The 23,210-nt window shown below is 41.9% G+C and overlaps 1 protein-coding gene across 4 annotated transcripts in view; it reads right to left on the reverse strand.

Moving 5' to 3' along the window:
- Nucleotides 1–23,210, reverse strand: part of APPL2 (adaptor protein, phosphotyrosine interacting with PH domain and leucine zipper 2) — a 64,157-nt gene that overhangs the window by 1,380 nt on the left and 39,567 nt on the right. For all 4 annotated transcript variants that reach the window (XM_009004527.4, XM_002752935.6, XM_035257459.3 and 1 more), the window contains 10 exons: nucleotides 22,303–22,491; nucleotides 20,500–20,542; nucleotides 20,360–20,416; nucleotides 20,176–20,264; nucleotides 15,079–15,243; nucleotides 14,870–14,922; nucleotides 13,412–13,586; nucleotides 2,754–2,790; nucleotides 2,421–2,561; nucleotides 1,310–1,357 (listed from right to left, as the gene is read on the reverse strand). In XM_009004527.4, coding sequence (XP_009002775.1) covers nucleotides 1,310–1,357; nucleotides 2,421–2,561; nucleotides 2,754–2,790; nucleotides 13,412–13,586; nucleotides 14,870–14,922; nucleotides 15,079–15,243; nucleotides 20,176–20,264; nucleotides 20,360–20,416; nucleotides 20,500–20,542; nucleotides 22,303–22,491 — 997 coding nt within the window. The remainder of the gene's footprint in view (nucleotides 1–1,309; nucleotides 1,358–2,420; nucleotides 2,562–2,753; nucleotides 2,791–13,411; nucleotides 13,587–14,869; nucleotides 14,923–15,078; nucleotides 15,244–20,175; nucleotides 20,265–20,359; nucleotides 20,417–20,499; nucleotides 20,543–22,302; nucleotides 22,492–23,210) is intronic.

Genomic DNA, 23,210 nt, shown 5'->3' on the forward strand with positions numbered 1-23,210 from the left:
TTTCCTTCACAAAACTTTTCTATATCTTTAAACTCCTTTCTTTTCTCATTTAATCTATACCAGAAGTTGGCAAACTGTGCTCATTTGGCTATCCACTTGTTTTTTATTGGAAAATAGCTGTGCCCACTTATTTACATAGTGTTCATGCTGCTTTTTTTTTAGCGGGGGTGGGGGGAGACAGTCTCATTCTGTCGCCCTGGCTGGAGTGCAGTGGTGTGATCTCAGCTCACTGCAACCTTTGCCTCCCAGGTTTAAATGATTCTCATGCCTCAGCCTCCTGAGTAGCTTGGACTGCCTGGCTATTTTTTTGTATTTTCAATAGAGATGGGGTTTCACCATGTTGGCCAGGCTGGTCTCGAAATCCTGACCTCAGGTGATCCTCCTGCCTCTGCCTCCCAAAGTGCTGGAATTACAGGCATGAGCCACCACACCTGGCCTATTTTTGTTTTGTAATAGCAGAGCTGAATTTGTTGCAGCGAAGATAGCAACAAAAACATAAAGGCCCATTATAGAAAAAGTTTGCCAACTTTTGACCTAATACCATTAAATACTAGCTTGCAATGCTTGCTGTTATTTCATGTATGTGACCTTAGTCCTTAAGTCTTCCTGAGCTCTCCAGCAGACTGCACTAATATGGTAGCTACTAGCTATATGTTACTATGTAAATTTGAGTTAAAATTAAATTTAAAAATCCAGTTCCTCAAGTCACACTAGCCACATTAAATCTGCATATTTAACTGTGCAGATATTAATCATTTCTATTATTGCATAAAGTTCTGTACACTGCTGAACTGGAAGCCCCCTGGGGGCAGGGACTCTATCTGTCTTGTTCACTACTATAATTTCAGGGCTTTTCTTATACAAACTAGGCTCTCAGAAATTTGCTGAATGAACAAAAGATCAGAAGCTGCTGAAAGAGAGGTCTCGGTCCTGATTTCTTAAAAGCTCCCAGGTGATCTCTGTCAATGCTGTGGGGCCTGTGATCATACTCTGAGGAGCAAGGCTTTAGAGCTTATGGTGAGTACTTATCATCTTAATCTGAAAGAAAGGAAATCTAGCCAACTAGTATATAAGCAAGAAAACAGATAAGCAGGAGCTCCAGCAGTGATAAGAAGTCCTCATGTGTTACCAATGAACATGGAAGGAACCAGTTGATCAAAAATGTCTGGTGGTTAGAATACTTAAAAGGAAATCCCAAAGTTGGCCACACTTGCCAGTGAACATCACCTTTCTTTTTGAAAAGACTCTTAGTATGTATACACAGATGCATTTTAAATAGCTACTAAACCAGCACCAGAATGCATCTTACCTTCTGAACCTCAATAATTTCTTTTCCCAAATTAATAGCATAACATATCTGCAAAAGAGAAAAGTGGTGATTGGCAAAGGTAGAAAAGGATAAAATTTTAGAACAAATGTGATTTGGGAGTACAGTGAGGTCACTGTACTCACTGTTCTCACATGGGAAACAAAGGACCTGGCTGCAGGAAGCCCATCACATAGGGCCCGGGCATTATCGTCCAACTGTCCTGACCTCTTGCCAATTTATGCCATATAAAAAATATTCCAGGTAAGTGAAACTTAGGTAATTCCAGTGTTTAAAATTCTTAATGGGAATTTTTTTTTTCCTCTCTTAAATGTATTTGGCCACTACATGTTCATATACACAGTGGCAAACAGATAACTTACTGAAATAAGTATTTGACAATTTTTTTTGAGACGGAGTCTTGCTCTGTCTCCAGGCTGGAATGCAGTGGTGCGATCTCGGCTCACTGCAACCTCCGACTCCCTGGTTCAAGTGATTCCCCTGCCTCAGCCTCCTGAGTAGCTAGGATTACAGGCACATGCCACCAAGGCCAGCTAATTTTTGTATTTTTAGTAGAGACAGGGTTTCACCATATTGGTCAGGATGGTCTCAATCTCCTGACCTCAAATTCTAAGTCACAGAATAGTCCAAGTTTTTTGTACTAAACAAACAGCTTATGTGTACTTTTCTGGTATCTCCTTCCTTGGTTTGCACCCTGGGACTAAATTATTCTCTATTGTAGCTTTTGCCTTAATTTTTTTTTGAAGTACAAATTTGAGGGGAACTGCTTTCAACATTTCCTTATATCCCGACTAAATAATATGTCTTGCCATTACAGTTCTTCCTCATTCACCCTATTCTGTTTGGTAGGTATTTTCCACAGAGAAATTTCAATCGAGTTAGTATTCTTTCAGTGGGGCCTTCTTAGGCGGTATTATCTGAACTCCTGGATGGAGACATGCAGAATAATCAAGCAAAGAGCCAAGGCTGTAATGCCAGAAGACTTAAAAAAATGGACTTCCAAGAACGTTAAGTTGCTGGCCTAAATAAATAAATAAATAATAAATAAAATGGACTTGTTTGGGATATTACAAAATCTTCACATGAAAAAGACCTTTTCGCCTTCTGAGTTGCTTTCGAAAATGTATGTACTCAGAGATTCTTCTCCGGTGGATTCAGGAACGCGGATGACAAAACCAACCAGTCTCTTATTTTCTTGATGAGCAGCAAACTGTGTGACACTGGTAAGTTCAAACTGGAAAAAAGAAAGGCAACAGATCATACAACTATTAGAATTAAAAACTGACAAAGTTACTCTACAGAAAAGTCGTGAGAAAAAGTATTCTACTAGTAGAAGATCTTTATTAAGTGCCTAGGCTGTGTTTAAGGTAGATACAAAGGTGAATTAAGGAATAATCACTAACATGAATCTGAATGAGGTACTTACATTGGCCCTTGATACTTGAGTCTGAGGATCTATCAACCTGAAATTTTAAAAGATACTTTATATCACAAATGTTGGATTAGTATTCCTAGAAGCGTTTGTAGAAGTCCAGAATAAAATAACACAAATTCCCCCAAATAAGAGAGGGAGATAAAGCCTGATTGAGGGTGAGGCGAGACAGCTCTGTGTGACGACATGTCCTCCTTTCTGCCTTTATGGAACCTGTATAGCCAAAGCTCGGGGTATCTATAATGAAAGATTACATAGTAAGTAGAAGATTTAAGTTCATAGGATTCTGGGACTTACCCAAAAAGGCATTGTAACTCTGAATAGATCTGCTATATAATACGGATTATATTATGTACAGCCTCCCTCTCAACAAACATCCATTGGCTACTTTAATGTCGCTGAAGTGCTAGATCAACTTAGTCCAAATTTACATTCTTAAAAAGATGGGGTAGGAGTGAGAGAATAGTGAAGGGATTCTGACAAAACTCTTATCATAGTTTGGGTATACGAGGAATAATGTTTAAGAAGGTATCCCGGTATCCCAGAATATATTTTTTCATTTTTTACTATTTATTTTGAGACAGTCTTGCTCTGTCACACAGGCCAGAGTGCAGTGGCACGATCTTGGCTCATTGCAACCTCCGCTTCCCGGGTTCAAGCGATTCTCCTGCCTCAGGCCTCCCGAGTAGCTGGGATTACAGGTGTGCACCACCACACCTGGCTAATTTTGTACTTTTAGCAGAGATGGGGTTTCCCCATGTTGACCAGGCTTGTCTCGAACTTCTGAACACAGGTGATGTTCCTGCTTCAGCCTCCCAAAGTGCTGGGATTATAGGTGTCAGCCCCCATGTGCAGCCTTCAGAATATATTTAACAGTATTTTAAGCATCTAATAATTCAGTTGATAAATCCTAAAAAACTGAGAATTTATTGCTATTTTAGATATGTAGACATAAATTTCTACTGTATTGTACTTGTGTTGGAATAATTAACATGGTATTTAAATTAATAAATATTAAATTATTACTATACATTTTATAGGTGAGAGCAAAAAATATATTGTTTGTGGAAAAAGGTTATAACTCCATTTATACATTAAATGTCCAGAACAGGCAAATCTATAGCAATGGGAATTTTAGTGGTTAGTGGTTGCCTAGGGCTGGGTGGGTTGCAAGGGGATAATGAGCATTCTTTCTGAGGTGATGAAAATTCTAAAATTGATCGTGGTGATGGCTGCGCAACTCTGAATATACTAGAAACCATTGAGCTGCACATTTAAATTGTATGATATGTGAATTACATCTCAACTGTACCGTCCCCTCCCCAGAAGGCTACAGTTTGAAATACGTTTGCATTTTAATAGTTTGTATTAAAGCATAAGATTTACAATCAACAAACTCGAGGTGAGTTCTACCCTGGCTCCTCACCTGATCTTGTACAAGTCACCTGGACTTCTCACAACTGGTTCATCTGTAAAACTGTGGTAAGAACCCCCACTTCCAAGAGGTGGTTATGACAGTTAATGAGAAATGTGTAAGTGACAAAGCTTAAGAAATGTTACTTTATGTCCCTATTAATGGGTATAAATTTGATAATTTTTTGAATATAGATCATAAAGTTTCCCTCAAGTTGGAAAAACTTTCAGAGGTATTTTGTAAAATTCCTTTATAAGTGAAAACTTAACATATGCATTATTTTGTGGGTCACTTTCAGAAGCTTACTGTTTAAATCAGGTAACCTAGATTTCTCTTTTATTGTTATGCTTTAAGTTCTGGGATACACGTGCAGAACGTGCAGGTTTGTTACATAGGTATACACGTGCTGTGGTGGTTTCTGCACCCATCAACCTGTTATCTACGTTAGGTATTTCTCTTAATGCTATCCCTCCTAGTGCCTCCCACCCATGGTGTGTGATGCTCCCCTCCCTGTGCCCGTATGTTTTCATTGTTCAACTCCTATTTATGAGTGAGAGCCTGTGGTGTTTGGTTTTCTGTTCCTGTGTCAGTTTGCTTCATGATGGTTTCCAGCTTCATCCCTATTCCTGCAAAGGACATGAATTCATTCTTTTTTGTTGGCTGCATAGTATATTCCATGGCCTATATGTGCCACATTTTCTTTATCCACTCTCTCAATGATGGGCATTTGGGTTGGTTCAAGTCTTTGCTATTGTGAATAGTGCTGCAATAAACAACATATGGATTTGTCTTTATAGTAGAATGATTTCTAATCCTTTGAGTATATACCCAGTAATGGGATTGCTGGGCCAAAGGGTTATTTCTAGTTCTAGATCCTTGAGGAATCGCCACACTGTCTTCCACAACGACTGAGCTAATTTACACTCCCACCAACAGTGTAAAAGCAGTCCTATTTCTCCACATCCTCTCTAGCAGCTGTTGTTTCCTGACTTTTTAATGATCACCATTCTAACTGGCATGAGATGGTATCTCATTGTGGTTTTGATTTACATTTCTCTAATGACCAGTGATGATGAGCTTTTTTTCCTATGTTTGTTGGCTGCATAAATGTCTTCTTTTGAAAAGTGTCTATTCATATCCTTTGTCCACTTTTTGATGGGGTTGTTATTTTCTTGTAAATTTAAGTTCCTTATATATTCTGGATATTAGCCCTTTGTCAGATGGATAGATTGCAAAAATTTTCTCCCATTCTGTAGGTTCACTGTTCACTCTGATGACAGTTTCTTTTGCTATGCAGAAGCTCTTTGGTTTTTTTAGGTCTTTAATCCATCTTGAGTTAATTTTAATATAAGGTGTAAGGAAGGGGTCCAGTTTCAGTTTTCTGCATATGGCTGGCCAGTTTTCCTAACACCAGCTATTAAATAGGGAGTCCTTTCACCATTGCTTGTTTTTGTCAAGTCTGTCAAAGATCAGATGGTTGTAGATGTGTGGTGATATTTCTGAGGCCTCTGTTCTGTTCCACTGTTCTATAGATCTGTTTTGGTACCAGTATCATGCTGTTTTGGTTACTGTAGCCTTGTAGTATAGTTTGATGTCAAGCATGATGCCTCCAGCTTTGTTCTATTTGCTTAGGATTGTCCTTGGCTATACAGGCTCTTTTTGGGTTTTATATGAAATTTAAAGTAGTTTTTTCTAATTCTGTGAAGAAAGTCAATGGTAGCTTGATGGGGATAGCACTGAATCTATAAATTACTTTGGGCAGTATGGCCATTTTCACAATATTGATTCTTTCTATCCATGAGCATGGAATATTTCTCCATTTGTATCCTCTTATTTGCTTGAGCAGGGGTTTGTAGTTAGCTTTGAAGAGGTCCTTCACATCCCTTTAAGTTGTATCCCTAGGTATTTTACTCTCTTTGTAGCGGTTATGAATGGGAGTTCACTCATGATTTGGCTATTATTAGTGTAAAGGAATGCTTGTAATTTGTGCACACTGATTTTGTATCCTGAGACTTTACTGAAGTTGCTTCCCAGCTTAAGGAGTTTTTGTGCTGAGACAATAGGGTTTTCTTAAATATAAAATCACGTCATCTGCAAACAGAGATAATTTGACTTCCTCTCTTCCTATTTGAATACCTGTTATTTCTTTCTCTTGCCTGTTTGTCCTGGCCAAAAATTCCAATACTGTGTTGGATAGGAGTGGTAAGAGAGGGTATCCTTGTCTTCTGCCAGTTTTCAATGGGAATGCTTCCAGCTTTTGCCCATTCAGTATGATACTGGCTGTGTGATTGTCATAAATAGCTCTTATTATTTTGAGATATGTTCCATCAATACCTAGCTTATTGAGTGTTTTTAGCATGAAGGGGTGTTGAATTTTATCAAAGGCCTTTTCTGCATCTGTTGAGATAATCGTGGTTTTTGTCATTGATTCTGTTTATGTGGTGGATTACGTTTATTGATTTGTATATGTTGACCCCGCCTTGCATCACAGGTATGAAGCCAATTTGATCGTGATGGATAAGCTTTTTAATGTGCTGCTGGATTTGGTTTGCCAATATTTTATTGAGCTTTTCACATTGATAATCATTACGGATATTGGCTTGAAATTTTCTTTTTTTGCTGTCTGTCAGGTTTTGTTATCAGGATGATGCTGGCCTCATAAAATGAGTTAGGGAGGTGTCCCTCTTTTTCTATTGTTTGGAATAGTTTTAGAAGGAATGATACCAGCTCTTCTTTGTACCTCTGGCTGTGAATCCATTTGGTCCTGGGGTGTTTTTCGTGGATAGGCTATTAATTACCGCCTCAATTTCAGAACTTGTTATTGGTCTATTCAGGAATTTGACTTCTTCCTAGTTTAATCTTGGGAGGGTGTGTTTGTCCAGGAATTTATCCATTCCTTCTAGATTTTCTAGTTTATTTGTGTAGAGGTGTTTCTAGTATTCTCTGATGGTAGTTTGTATTTCGGTGGGATCAGCGATGATATCCCCTTTATCATTTTTTATTGTATCTATTTGATTCTTCTCTCTTCTTTATTAGTCTGGCTAGTGATCTAGTTTGTTAATCTTTTCAAAAAACCAGCTCCTGGATTCATTAATTTTTTTTGGAGGGTTTTTCGTGTCTCTATCTCCTTCAGTTCTGCTCTGATCTTAGTTATTTCTTGTCTTCTGCTAGCTTTTGAACTTGTTTGCTCTTGCTTCTCTAGTTCTTTATTTTTTTGAGACAGAGTTTCACTCTTGTTGCCCAGGTTGGAGTGCAATGGTGCGATCTCAGCTCACTGCAATCCCCGCCTCTTCGGTTCAAGCGATTCTCCTGCTTCAGCCTCCTGAGTCGCTGGGATTACAGGCACCCAACACCAAAAGCCCAGCTAATTTGTTGTATTTTTAATAGAGACGAGGTTTCATCATGTTGACCAGGCTGATCTTGAATTCCTGACCTCAGGTGATCCACCCACCTTGGCCCCCCAAAGTGGTAGCATTACAGGTGTGAGTCACCGCACCCAGCCCTCCAGCTCTTTTAATTGTGATGTTAGGTTGTCAATTTTATATCTTTGCTGCTTTCTCCTGTGGGCATTTAGTGTTATAAATTTCCCTCTAAACACTGCTTTAGCTGTGTCCCAGAGATTCTGGTATGCTGTCTCATTGGTTTCAAAGAACTTAATTATTTCTGCCTTAATTTCGTTATTTATCCAGAAGTCATTCAGGAGCAGGTTGTTCAGTTTCCATGAAGTTGTGTGGTTTTGAGTGAGTTTCTTAATCCTAATTTGATTGCACTGTTGTTTGCATTTGCTGAGGAGTATCTTACTTCCAATTATGTGGTCAGTTTTACAATATGTGCTGTGTGGTGCTGAGAAGAATGTATATTCTGTTGATTTGGGTGGAGAGTTCTGTAGATGTTCTATTAGGTCCACTTGGTACAGAGCTGAATTCAAGTCCTCAATACCCTTGTTAATTTTGTCTCGTTGATATGTCTAATATTGACAGTGGGGTGTTAAAGTCTCTCTCTCTTATTGTATGAGAGTCTGAGTCTCTTTGTAGGTCTCTAAGAACTTGCTTTATGAATCTGGATCCTCCTATGTTGGGTGCATATATATTTAGGATAGTTAGTTCTTCTTGTTGCATTGATCCCTTCACCATTATATAATGCCCTTCTTTGTCTTTTTTTGGTCTTTGTTGGTTTAAAGTCTTTTTTATCAGAGCCTAGGATTGCAACCCTTGCTTTTTTTTTTTTTTTTTGGCTTTCCATTTGCCTGGTAAATCTTCCTCTTTTCCTTTACTTTGAGACTATGTGTGTTTTTGCCTGCAAGATGGGTCTTCCAAATACAGCACACTAATGGGTCCTGACTCTTTATCCAGTTTGTCAGTCTGTGTCTTTTAATTGGGGCATTTAGCCTGTTTACATTTAAGGTTAATATAGTTATGTCTGAATTTGATCCTGTCATTATGATGCTAGCTAGTTATTTTGCCTATTAGTTGATGCAATTTCTTCATAGTATTGATGGTCTTTACATTTTAGTATGTTTTTTCAGTGGCTGGTACTGGTTTTTTCTTTCCATATTTAGTGCTTCTTTCAGGAGCTCTTGTAAGGCAGCCCTGGTGGTGACAGAATTCCTCAGCATTTGCTTGTCCATAAAGGATTTAATTTCTCCTTCATTTATGAAGCTTAGTTTGGCTGGATATGAAATTCTGGGTTGAAAATTATTTTCTTTAAGAATGTTGGCCCCCACTCTCTTCTGGCTTGTAGGGTTTCTTCAGAGAGCCACTGTTAGTTTGATGGGCTTCCCTTTGTAGGTAAACCTGACCTTTCTTTCTGGGTGCCCTTAAACTTTTTTCCTTCATTTCAACCCTTGTGAATCTGATGATTATGTGTTTTGGGTTTGCTTTTCTCGGGAAGTATCTTTGCGGTACTCTCTGTATTTCCTGAATTTGAATGCTGGCCTGTCTTGCTAGGCTGCGGAAGTTCTCCTGGATAATATCCTGAAGAGTGCTTTCCAATTTGTTTCCATTCTCCCCATTACTTTCAGGTATACCAATCAAACATAGGTTTGGTCTTTTCACATAGTCCCATATTTCTTGGAGGTTTTGTTCGTTCCTTTTTATTCTTTTTTCTCTAATCTTGTCTTTCCGCTTTATTTCATTAAGTTGATCTTCAATCTCTGATATCCTTTCTTCTGTTTGGCGGATTTGGCTATTGATACTTGTGTATGCTTCATGGAGTTCTCATGCTGTGTTTTTCAGCTCCATTAGGTCATTTATATTCTTCTCTAGACTGGTTATTCTAGTTAGCGATTCCTCTTTTTTTCAAAATTCTTAGCTTCCTTGAATTGGATTAGAACATGCTCCTTTAGTTCAGAGAAGTTTATTACCACCCATCTCCTGAAGCCTACTTCTGTCAATTTGTCAGCCTCATTCTCCATCCAGTTTTGTGCCTTTGCTGGAGAGGAGTTGTGATCATTTGGAGGAGAAGAGGCATTCTGTTTTTTGAAATTTTAAGCATTTCTGTGCTGGTTTTTCCGCATCTTTGTGGATTTGGCTACCTTAGATCTTTGATGCTAATGACCTTTGGATGGGGTTTTGTGTGAGGGTCCTTTTGGTTGATGTGATGTCACTGCTTTCTGTTTGTTAGTTTTTCTTCAGTCAAGCCCCTGTTCTGCAGGTCTGCTGGAGTTTGCTGGAGGTCCACTCCAGACCGTTTGCCTGGGTATCACCAGTGGAAGCTTCAGAACAGCAAAGATTGCTGCCTGCTCCTTCCTCTGGTAGCTGAATCCCAGAGGGGCACCCACCTGATGCCAGCTGGAGCTCTTCTATATGGGGTGTCTGTCGACCCCTGCTGGGAGGTGTCACCCAGTCAGGAGGCACAGGGGTTAGGGACCCACTTGAGGCGGATTCCACTTACATACTTTAGCAGAGCTTGAGTACTGTGCTGGGAGATCTGCTGCTCCCTTCAGAACAGGCAGGGATATCATTTAAGTCTGCTGAAACTCTGCCCCTTCCCCTAGGTGCTCTGTCTGTCCCAGGGAGATGGGAGTTTTATCTATAGGCCCCTGACTGGGGCTGCTGCCTTTCAGAGATGTCCTGCCCAGAGATGAGGAATCTAGGGAGGCAGTCTGGTTACAGCAGCTTTGCGGCATTGTGGTAGACTCAGTCCAGTCCCCAGGTGGCTTTGTCTATGCTGTGAGGGGAAAACTGCCTATTTAAGCTTCAGTATTGGCAGACGCCCTTCAACCCACTAAGCTTGAGCATCCCAGTTCAACTTCAGACTGCTGTGCTGGCAGCGAGAATTTCAAGCCAGTGGATCTTAGCTTGTTGGGCTCTGTGGGGGTGGGATCCACTGAGCCAGACCAGCTGGCTCCCTGGCTTTAGCCCCCTTTCCAGGGAAGTGAACAGTTCTATCTTGCTGGCATTCCAGGCATCACTGGGGTAGAAAAGAAACTCCTATAGATAGCTGGGTTTCTGCCCAAACAACCACCCAGTTTTGTGTTTGAAACTCAGGGCCCTGGTGGTGTAGGCACCCAAGGGAATCTCTTGGTCTGCAGGTTGCGAAGACAGTGGGTAAAGCGTAGTATCTGTGCTGGATAGCACCATCCCTCACTCATAGCTTCCCTTGGCTAGGGGAGGGAGTTCTCCAACCCCTTGTGCTTCTTGGGTGAGGCAATACCCCATCCTGTTTCTGCACACCCTCTGTGGGGTGCACTCACTGTTTAATCAGTCCCAAGGAGATGAGCCAGGTACCTCAGTTGGAAACACAGAAATCACTGACCTTCTGCTTTGCTCTAGCTGGGAGCTGCAGACCAGAGCTGTTCCTATTAGGCCATCTTCCCTGGGAATTAATTTCTCTTTTTAAATCTTCTGATTTTCTGTGTGACCTCTATATGGTATCAGAACCTACTCCATTGCAGGGGTATGTTTACCGTGGTGACATATGCGTAGCGTCAGATTTACCATAAATGATGTTTAGTGTCTTCATAACTTTGTGCAGCCATTACTGCTATCTAGTCCCAGGACATTTTCATCATCCCAGAGGAAACTCCATCCCCATTAAGCAGTTACTCATTCCTCTTCCCATCCTCTGGCAATCTCCTCTAGTCTGTCTTCTGTCTCTCTGGATTTGCCTGTTCCGGATATTTCATATAAACAGAATCCTACAGTATGTTGCCTTTTGTGTCTGGCTTCTTTCACTTAGCACAGTGTTTTCATCATTCATCCATGTTGTAGCACGTATCAGTCCTCTGTTCCTTTTTAAGGCCAAATAATAATCCATCATATGGATATACAGATTGAGTATCCTGTGTCTAAAACTGTTTTGGATGTCAGCTTTTTTTTCCTCCAGATTTTAGAATATTTGCATGTTTACCAGTATGAGCATCTCAAAATCCAAAATGTTCTAATGAGCATCCTGTTGGCACTCAAAAGGTTTCAGATTTTGGAGTGTTTGAGATTTCCAGATTTGGAATGCTCAACTCTATCACATATTTTTGATCCATTCATATGCTGATGAGCATTTGTATTATTTCCACCTTTTGGATATCATGAAAAGGACTGCTATGAACATCTGTGTATAAGTTTTGGTTTGAACACCTGTTTTTAATTCTTTTAGGTAACTACCCAGGAGCCTGCCAAACTATTTTTTCACAGCAGCTGAACCATTTTATATTCCCACCAGCAGTGGGTTCCAGTTTCTTCACATCCTTGCTAGAAGCTTATTTTCCATTAATGTGTGTGTGTGTGTGTATGTGTGTGTGTGTGTGTAGCGTCATCTTGGTGTGAAGTGGCATATCTCATTTTGGATTTGCTTTGCATTTCCCTAATGACACATAGCAACTGTTCATGTGCTTATTGGCCATTTGTATATCATCTCTGGAGAAATGTCTTTTTCAAGTTCTTGGTCGATTTTTTTAACTGGGTTGTCTTTCTGTTGAATTTTATGAGTTCTTTGTATGGTTCGAGTACTGGATCCATATTAGATAGGATTTGCGAATACTTTTCCCATTCTTCAGCTTGTCTTTTCACTTTGATGCGCTGTGGTCTTTCACAGTACTTTTACATATATTTTCCTTTGATCTTTTTGGTGATATTCCATGACTGTTAGGATTATAGGAATCATGAACCCATTTCTGTAAAAGGTCCAGGACATACTGAAGGAAAAGCTTTAAATAAACATAAGGTTTTATTAATAAGAACTGAATTCCCAGATAGGGTTCATAACAAATAAAAAGGATGGGCTTAATGAATGGAAGAAGCTATATCCTGATTTCTGCCATAGTCCTAGTTCCTTTTTTGACGCTAACATCCATTGAACACTTTTCATGTGCCAGTCAGTTGTAAATGTTTTGCATATATTAACACATTTATTTCTCATGACAGTACAGGATATGAATAGTTATTTTCATTTTGTAGCTGAAGAAACTGAGGTACAGAAGCTAAAACACTTGCTTAAGGTCACACAACTAAGAAATGCCAAAGCCAGGAATAAACTGATATTCTGGCTCGAAAGCAGTGCTGTCCCTTAGAAATGTAATGGATGCCTTATACGTAATTGAAGTTTTTCCAGTAGCCAAATTAAGGGAAAAGTAAAAGGTGAAATTAATTTTACTTAATCCAGTATATCCAAAATATTACCAGACATGTGACTAACTTAAAAAATTAATTTTTAAAGTTAATTTTTTAATTAAGTGAGATGTTTTATATTCTAAATCTTAGAAATCTGGTATGTATTTAACCCTGAAAATGCATTTCAATTAAGGCTAGTTATGCTGCAGATGCTACCTGTGGCTACAGTATTGCCCGTGTTCATAACCAGGACTTCAATCCTATCTGAAACCCATATCCTGAATCATGTAGTTAATATGGCTTGCTCTCTCTATAATGGCCTAGTTATTTAGACAGATTTTTAAGCTTTTTCTGTTACTTTTATAAATAGTACTCTCAGAAATGAAAAAACAAAAACCAGAAGCCTTTTGCTTTCAAGCTCTGAGATACAGAGAATAACTAGTGTGATGGCATCTTTGTGAACAACAGTATTCATTCACCACCAAATTTTTGGAGATATCAATTCCTGTCTCTAAAGGAGCACTTTCCAGGCTATCTTATGTAGAAAGTGGTGGGTGCGAAAGCAAGAGTAGACTCTTCATTTAATCCAATCAAACAAATATTACAACACTAACATTTCAGATGGATGAATCAGCCTTAAAAGGGGAATTAGCTGGAGCCATAAGAAAGTCTGAAAATAAAACTTAATGTACCTCAAAGATTGACTGGTGACCATCAGATGGGATTCTGTCATGCGGAAGATGTTATGAATAGCCCGAGCAGCCAATACTTGTCTCATCGCTTCATAAATCACTTCAGTAGTGCTGTCTGTTTTAACCGCCATTGATCCCAAAAACCGAACTATAAACATCTGCTGCAAAAGAGAATCTGCAAGACAGCATTTTCTCCTCAGGATCTCACTTACTTCCTGCTGCTGTTGATCTGCACACAGGTGTCAGATGTGCTGGTTCTGCCTGCTTTCTCTGGAGGACTTTCTACCCAAATTTCTCAATACCATTTTTATAAGCCCAGTATTGCCAAAGCTCCACATTTTCTATTGTCTACATTTTGTCAGTTTGGAACTACTTCATTAGACTAGAAAGGCTCTTCTTCATCTACAAAGTGAGATGATGGTGGTACCAGATGAACATCCTTCTAACGCTGAGACTCTAGGGGACTACACTGTACCTTTTCTCTGAAAAGAGTGCTCACTAGACAATAGAAAATTCATTACTGTGGCTCACTGACAAAGTCCTCTTATAACAGAAAATTTATTTGCAGGATATAAGATGTGATGTTGGGTCTCATGCATTTCATCACTTCATCACTGAAAGGCAGTGATGTTTGGAAGTCAGCACTGGCTGCTGACAGTGGTGCTGAACTTGACAAAACTGACTCCAAGCCACCTTAACTAGAAGATCAAAGAAAGTTTTTCTTTTCTTTCTTGAGACAGGGTCTCACTCTGTTGCCCAGGCTGGAGTACAATGATGTGTTTTCAGCTCACTGCAACCTCTGCCTCCCGGGTTCAAGTGATTCTCATGTCTCAGTCTCCTGAGTAGCTGGGATTACAGGCACCCGTCACCACACTTGGCTATTTTTTTGTATAGGTGTGGTCTCACTGTGTTACCCATGCTGGTCTTGAACTCCTGGGCTCAGGTGATCCACCTGCCTCAGTCTCCAAAAGTGCTGGGATTACAGGTGAGCCAGAGCATCCAGGCATGGAATATGTTCTTGAGTACATTATAAGAATGTAAAAAACCAAAAGTTTGAATTTGAAAGACCTAAATATCATTTATTTATGTTATCTTCAAATTCAAGAACTAGTTATTTGCGCTTTGGGTTTTCTAAAATGAAACAGTGTATTTCCAGTTCACCAAGACTGCATTCGAATGTGATACCGCATTCAGATTTCACAATATTTTTATGCTACAAAAAGGCCATGCTATAGAAAGGCTATAGCTAACGGTGAAATAGCTGTGGATGGTCTTTCAGCTACTCCTCAGTTTTATCCAAGACCTGCCTCCATTGCAGATATCTTACTAAACTTTTAGACAAATCTTCAATTCATATTCCAAATCGTAGCTCTCTAAAACATGATTTCCCATCTTATTTCAATGGCTCTTATCATTTTGTGCAGGGGAAAGAATAAGCACACCAAACTAGACACTTACCTTCTGCTTCTGGAAATGATTCATCCTCAGTCTCACCAAAAGGGTTGGTACGCCTAGGGGAAGAGCCAGAGTTGAACAAACATGACAGCTGCAGCTAGGAGGGCACTTAACACTTGAACTGGAAGTCAGAATACCAAGCAAGACTTTGGTGGTGGATGGGACAAAAGAGACCTTAAATTCTCCCAGAGATAACCTCTCCTAGCCCATACCTGCTCCCTCTGTTCTGATCAAGGAATTCTGTAGCAGGAAGCACAATATCAAATTGAATTGGCGTTCCAGGTGCGATCAGCTCCTCTGCTTCAGGTATACTGGCTGTTGCTTTGGGAACAATCTTGTCATTTTCGTTTTCCATCTCTGAATTTTTCAGGTTCTGGCTGAAGGGGAAAAAAATCAGTTCCCTTAACCTGACGCTTTTATAATCAAGTGAATACTTGTTGAAGACTAAGGTGACTTTTATAAATGAAAATACAAGGCAAAAAGATTTAAGTCAATCTCTTAATCCATTATACAAATAAATCTTCAAACTTCCTTCATATCCTTGGCTAAAATTCTTCAGATTGCCCCATTTCCAGCAGCTCTCTCTGCTGCACGGCATCTTGCACTGTGCTACTAATTTTATGTTGGTATCCTTCTCTCTATTAGGCAGGTTTTGGAAGGCCTATGCTATAGGTATGTTGTATGTATTCCTGGCACAAAGTAGGCACTCAAAAATGTTAGCTGAATGAACCAAAGGTTCTGGCTTGGCATTTCATCACAATCTGGCTGTAATTTCCCAAAAGCCTCCCTCTCTACTCCTTTAATGCCCCTCCACGAGAGCTGTACTACATGTATCATATGCTTTTCCTCATTTTCATCTTCATCCCAATTCTGCTGCTCATCCAACTCTCCCACCCCAGCTCAAATTCTTCCTCATCCACTAGGCCAGCCTGCACCCCGCTCCCTCCTCTGAACTCCTGTGATTCTTCTCAGTTAGTCACAGGCCCAGTCTTGCAGCCCTGTGTGCCTACTGAACTTGTACTGTGTCCACACTCACTGCTGACATCGTGGCCCATCAAGCACTGTGCTCTCTGTGGAGAGATTAACCAGGCACCAAATTTTCTTCTCTTCCAGTCTCAGAATACTGTAACTTAACTTTTCAACATTTTAAAAGTATTTTCTCCCCAGCCAGGCTGTAAACTCCTTTGACCGGCAAAGAATATCCAAGTAGTTTGATTTCTTCCATTGCCTGGACCATAAAAAGCTCTCAGTGATCTTTTTGTTCATTTGATATGTCAGTATTTTCCTATTTCTCAAACATGTCAATAACTGAATGTAGTATATCAAACTACAACAGCCAGTTGACAAATTATTATCCTGACTGGAATGTGGATTGAAACATAGTACATAGGCTTGTAGATGGTCACTGCAAGGCAAGCCCTTGGAGACCACTTGGTTTGACCTCCATTATTAACCTCCATTGTTAACAGAAAAGGAAACTGAGGCCTCTGGAAAAACTGAGCAGTTTTGAAGGCACTCAGTTACCTGGTGGGTGAGCCAGATTAAAAACAGGGGTCTCCTTACTGCCAGTAGAGTGCATCCCAAGGACTTCACACTGCTTCAGTAACCCCAAATGGGAGAGTCACATCTGCTGTTTGACCCTGTCTTTAAGAGAGGGTTATAATATAATAAATGGTAAGTGCTGGAGAAAGGTATGAGTAAAAGCTTAAAGGGCAGAAAATGAGTCCAAGATTTTGGCTCCCCAGAGAGTCAAAGGGAAGATAACACAATCAAGATAGGGTGGGGCCCTTATACAGTCAGGGAGATTCTGAGCTTGACTCAGCAGTACAGAGAGCTACCGTAGACTGAACATAGGAGTGACATGGTGTTCAGTTTCACCTGTGAGCTCCATGTCACCAGCTCTAATGGACACTTTGCAGTCATCATAATTGACTTCTTAAAGCATCTAACATAGCTGATCTCTCCTTGAACTCCTCTCTTGGCTTCTGCTGGTGCCACATTTTAGAGTTTCCTACCTTTCTTGATATTCCTTCTCAATACCCTAAATGCTCGAATTCTTGAGCATTCTGTTGTAGGCTCTGCTTTCCCCTCCCTCTCCCTAGAGGACCTCATCCACTGCTGTTCAGTGCTAATGAGTCCCTAATTCATACACCCAGCCCAGGCGTTTTCTTTGCACTCCAGACCTGTATCATCAGTTGACTGTTTGACAACTCATTATATTTCACAGGCCTCTCATGCTTAACATGTCCAAAACTGAACTCTTCCTCTCTTTAAAAAACACCATTTGCCATTTGCCCAGGTGTTCAGCCCTGACTGGAGTCATCCTTTGATCTGTCCTTTCCTTCTATGCTTATCCATCAGAAGTCCATAGGTTTTACCTCCAGAGTAAGTCCAAATCCATCTGCTTTTCATCTCTGCCATGATCCTGGTCTAAACCACCATAATCTTCTCTTGGGCTGCTGGGATGCCTCCTCACTGGCTACTGATTTGCTCTGTTTTGTGTTCTCCAGAGCAGCCAGAGCTACTTTGAATAATGGAAAGTGGGTATCTGTCTCCTTCGGAGAGCCCTTCCACAGCTCCCCCCATGCCTCTTTATGATCGGCCCCTGCCTCCCTCCCACCCCTACTCATCCTGCCCCATGATCTCCCTCTGCCTACACTGTCCTGTTACACTGCCTCCTTTCAGTTCCTCAGACACACTAAGCTAAGCTCTTCTCTGTCCTGTTACCTCCACAATTGCTACCAAGAATCCCCCTGGGTCTTTGCAAGAGTGGCCACGTCTTATCTTTTACTTTGCAGTTTGAATATTATCTTCACAGCCAGGCCCTGCACAGGTCTCTTTTTTAGCCTCCGTGACAGCACCTTGTCTCCTTAACGTCACAGAGCTTCTTCGCCTGTTTTAATTCAGTACGTGCTTACCTTCTGCCTTTTCTCCCCAGTAATCTCTGTTTCCTTACCTAGGCCAGGCCTGGGCAACTCAAATTTATTTGTTGAGTAGCTGGATTAATGAATGAACAGTAGATATATAGTAACTGCAGAATGAGGGAAGGCCACACATGATACTTGCTTAGAAGTAAATGGCAGTTTGTTCCCAAAAACACAATTTCTCTGATTCTTTCCCCCACTGTCATCAAAACATTGCTTTATTCTTAGTAGGCTGACCCTGAGAGAGATACTATCCCTCCCCCCACAGCTCTGGGGCCATCTGGCAGCCACATCTGTCACCCATCCAATCTCTGGGCTAATTCAGCTGGCTGGCTAGTGTCATTTATTTTTCCCAGAGAGTCTTCTGTGTCCCTTCTGTGGGGTCTTTTTGGTCTAAGAATGTGATTTGCTTATTCTAGAATAGGGGAGAAAAAAATCAGTTACTGAAAACTTAAATATTGGCTGCAAATTGTCTTTTTAGGAAACCTATCATACCTTCTAATTCCTAATCCTCCTAACTGTATGTTAACACCCTTGAAATATGGCATATCAAGAGATGTAGGATCCAGGAGGTCAGCTAGTTCCTTGTATGTTACAGGCTGAGAAGACAGAGGCCCAGAGCATTTCCTGACTTACTTAGGGACATGCAGCCTCATATAATACAAGGCAGAGCTAGCGTTAGAACCCATGTCTCTCAACTGCAGGTCTAGTGTTCCCTCCACTGTGCACATCAGACATTTCTGTAACTTTACAAAGAGAAGACAGATATATTTACCCAGGAGAAAGCTATAGGATTAACCTTCACTGACTGGATTTTCAGTTCCACTTCCTTTCACAGAGTGCTTTCCTAGAGTTCATTTAATAAAGCATGCGACTTGTATAAACTGTTAAATCCTTATGTTACGGTGCTGAAGTGTTTCCCGGACTTGTTGCCTCTTTCTCACCTTTTCAAATTCTCATGCTCTGCTTCACAGCTACTTCTACATCAGTATCCCGCCGGATCTTGTACTCCCCTCTTCCTCCCACAACCCGTATCCAATTTACCCTACAGGTGCTGCAGAACAGTCTCCTCACCCTGGTTCTGACTGGTGCCCATTTTCCAAAACTGTCCATTCTGCTCCACTGCCTGTAACTCCCTAAGCAGGGCACCCAGGCCTTTCCAGTCAGACTCAAACCTGTTTTCTGTCCTTACCTTCTTCCATTCCTTCTCAGGTACCCCGTGCCTGGCGTGTGAACACTGGCTCCACACTGCACAGATCCTGCGAAGTTACTTAGCCACTGAGTTTTCTTTTTTTTTTTTTTGAGACGGAGTTTCGCTCTCGTTACCCAGGCTGGAGTGCAATGGCGTGATCTCGGCTCACCGCAGTCTCCGCCTCCTGGGTTCAGGCAATTCTCCTGCCTCAGCCTCCTGAGCAGCTGGGATCACAGGCATGCGCCACTATGCCCAGCTAATTTTTTGCACTTTTAGTAGAGACAGGGTTTCACCATGTTGACCAGGATGGTCTTGATATCTTGACCTCGTGTTCCACCCGCCTCGGCCTCCCAAAGTGCTGGGATTACAGCCGTGAGCCACCGCGCCAGACCCGCCACTGAGTTTTCTAATGACTTCTTTCTGGGGTCATTAAATATAAAAATGTAATGGGGTTCTTTCTACCATGCCACTAAAAGACGAACACCAAATATAGTCATACTTTTAATTTACCCTTTAATGCCTGGCTTCCATTAGTATGAAAATATAGCCCTCTACTATTTAACTGGATGGAAACTCCCATTAAGACAAAAGGTAGGATTCCTGGAATAAATCCTAAAGCATTATTCAAAACGAGGAAAGCTGTATGCATGAAAATGTTTGCTGTCAATGATATCAGTAAACACAGGGGAGGTAACCTAAATATTCAATGGTTAATAAATGGCGGAACAGGGCGTAGTTACTCAAAGAAACAATTCTGAAAAATGTAGAAATAGTAAAAAACAACATGTGAAATATATGTGTAGATAAGGCCTGGGCGGTATAACATGGATACATAAAAGGTGATTTTTTTTCTTCCTTATTTAAAAAAAAAAAAATTTGCTCTGGTTTCGGTACTTTGTTGATGCTGATAGAAAATGTGGGGAGAACTCGACTAGCGGGACCTCCGCGCGAGTCCTGTTTCCTTGGACGGCAGCGGCATGGCCCAGTGGGAGGAACAGGAATGCTGGCTCTGCCACTCACACATGGTGTGAACACGGGCAGATCATTTAACCTCTCCCAGCCATCATTACTGCTTCGGTTAAACAGGCGGAACAATATGCCTTGGTTTGTGTGGATTAAATAACAACTCATTTCATATTCCTAATCCATAATTTGGCTCCACAAAAGCTAGTTTTCCTTTGTCCTTTAGTTACCTGGGGCATGAGCTTTCTTGTTTTTTTCCAAAACTTGTAATGGGAGTCACTGCTTGAAGAGCGGTCTGATTCAACTTGATCGCGACTGCCTAAAAATCCACAGGAAGACACGCTCAGTCCCAGGACATGGACGCTTACCTTCCAGGTTGAGAAAAGGGCTGAGATGCAGGCGGCTGTTTATTACCTCCGGGTTGTCGGTCAGGTAGATCTGTCTGGAGATGTTGTTTATTGCACATATCCACTGCAGAGGACATTAGAAAAGAACGCTGAATCCCAAAGTCACCCACTACACTAGGAAAGAGGTTCAACAAACAAAAGCTTTACCTCTTCATTTTCCTTTCTGCTTTCAGCCTGGAGGATTATTCCCCTGAAACAAAAGCATCTAAGTAATTAAGTGCTTCCCCATCTCAGTGACTAGCGATTATTCTATGTAAACTGAACTTAGCTGGTGTGTGGGAAGAAAAAGGCCACAAAGGCAGCATGATAAAAAGGAAAGAAAATGAGGTTCCAGGGCCAGGTGCAGTGGCTCCCGTCTGCAGTCCCAGTGCTTTGGAAGAGCGAGGCAAGAGGATGGCGTGAGCCTAGGAGTTCGAGACCAGCCTGGGCAATGTGGCAAAACCCCATCTCTGCAAAAAAATACAAAAATTAGCTGGGAGTGGTGTGGTGTGCCTGTAGTCCTAGCTACTAGGGAGGCTGAAGTGGGAGGATCAACTGAGCCTGGGAGGTTGAGGCTGCAGTGAGCGGTGACTGTGCCACTGCACTCCAGCCTGGGTGACAGAGCAACACCCTGTCTCAAAAAAAAAAAGAAAAGAAAAAAGGAAATGGGGTTATAGGTCTGACTCTGCCCTGATTCACTATGTGATCTTCGACAAACACTGCCCTTTCCCTGGGCCTCAGCATTTTCGTCTATGAAATGAGAAGGTGGGACTCAGATCTTCTAGCCCATCTGTGATTCTACATGGAGATCCCTCTGCTGACCTCCTCTAATGATCCAAGATGACCAAGACTCCACACCCAGCCACTCCTCCAGCCATGCCCACAGAAGGGCTTGGTAGCCCATTCACTCCTTTCCCGGAACTGAAAAGTGCGTATGGAGGCCCAGGAATAAGGTAACTGTTATGCTGCCCTACCTATGTGGAGGCTTTAAAGAGACTCGTTCCCTTGTTCTTCCCATCTATGGCAGATGGGGTAACAGATCTTATCCCTATTTTACATCTGAGGAAAGTGAGGCCCAAAGGAGGGAACTGCAAAGGACCATGACGAGCATCTAGGAATCTCCATTCCCAAGTCATTTCCCATCACCGAAGCAGGAGGGATGAGGTCTAAAGCTGCTCTGCCAAGCCGGGAGGAGAGACATTCACACCATCCCAATGCTGTCCCCACCCCAACCCCTGCTGTTCAGATCAAATCTTAATAGAAAGCAGTGTGAGAAGAGCATCTCTGATGAAGGGTAGGGCCACTCCTCTCCCCAGGCAGGCAAGCCCTGAAGCCCCTCCATGGGACTCTGACCTCCCTAGAGCACAGTCTGAAAACCACTGCTCGGAGAGTGGTTCCTACTGGGATGGGATCTACTGTGAATGACCACGAGGCTGCGGATTGTTAAGTATCACCTCTTTGGGGCCCCTTGGGTACACAGCGCATGTGGGAATGGCATGGCAGCTGATACTGCTGCAGTGGAGTGCACTGCTCACATCTCCTGCTTCTGCTGGAAAAATGGCCTTCTCAGGGCAGTCGTCCTTACCATAATACAGTTGCCCTCCCCGCCACAATTCAAACACAAATGCTTCTTTACAACAGGTTAGGAATAGCCACAGCCTTCTCTCTCTCTGAGAATCTATGCTAGCAAGCACTACTTCTGTTGCTGTCTCATACATGTAGGTCATCTCTTCTCCAAAGCCACAGACAAACCCTCACTTATCACGATATGGGATAAGGCAGGCTGGATCCCATATGGGTCATGTGGGCTTGTTTAAAGAGACCATAAAGTCATCCTCCTGAAAGGTCAACAATACCTAGATTGGGGCCTCTCCCATGGAGGGCTGGCACATAGGAATGAGCTAGGAAGCCCTTGGCAAGGGTGAAATCACTACACTTGTTCTCCTCCCAAATAAAATGTGTGAGACATACGATTTTCCATTGGGCGTGGTGATCTGGAAGCAGTAGCGCCGGTCTTCACAATCCACAGCCATCACTGAGCAGTTGTCCAGGTCCTGGATCAAACCTCCAGCCACGGCTCCCCTGGGCTGACACATGAGATTCCCGCCTTGGGTGAAGAAGTAAAGCCTCTCCCAGGTAGTGGTGACCAGCCCTGTTTTGCTGTGAGTTGCGTTTTTAAAAGCCTGTTAGTACCAGAAAGTACCTCCAAGTCTTGCTACCTCGTTATGGGAACTGGTGGCATTTTAGAAATAATGTGTTTCTTTATACTGTTAAAGCAAAACTGCCTATTTAAGTGGGAAGTGCAGCAGAAGGGTACAATTTAGCTGGAATGATCCGGGACATCATGGGCTCTGCTTCCAAGGGAGACAGCAGTCCCAGGGCTGAGTTCCCCACTGCAGCCACATGTCGACTGCTAAACCAGGATCTGGAAGTAGAATGAGTCTGTCACCAGTAAGAACTAAACACCTGGACGATAATTTCTCTGAGACATGGGGCTGAGCTGCTCTGAATGTAGTCAGGGTTGCCTTGGCCCACAGTACCCACACTACAGTCCCAGGAGGTTCTCAACAGATTGGGTTTTGCTCCAGCTGGAGGTCATTCTTGTTTTGTGGGCTGCTTACAAAAGGAAAATCTAGTTCCTGGCAGATAACGTTAGAAGCTGCTGGGTTTTCTACACCTGCAGAACTACAGGGGATATTTAGCTTGTGATTGTCAAGTTCACAGATCCTAGAGGTGTTCCAGCCTGGTAACAGCTGGCAGTTCCTCTCCAGAGACCCTCTGCTGGGGGATATCAAATACATTTACTTGGCTCAGTATTTACTGCGTAGCAACTATGTACAAAGGCACTGGGTTTCCTGCCCTAATTTCCCAAAATGGCA

Source organism: Callithrix jacchus, chromosome 9 (genome assembly GCF_049354715.1).
Source record: "Callithrix jacchus isolate 240 chromosome 9, calJac240_pri, whole genome shotgun sequence".
Lineage (NCBI taxonomy): Eukaryota > Metazoa > Chordata > Mammalia > Primates > Cebidae > Callithrix > Callithrix jacchus.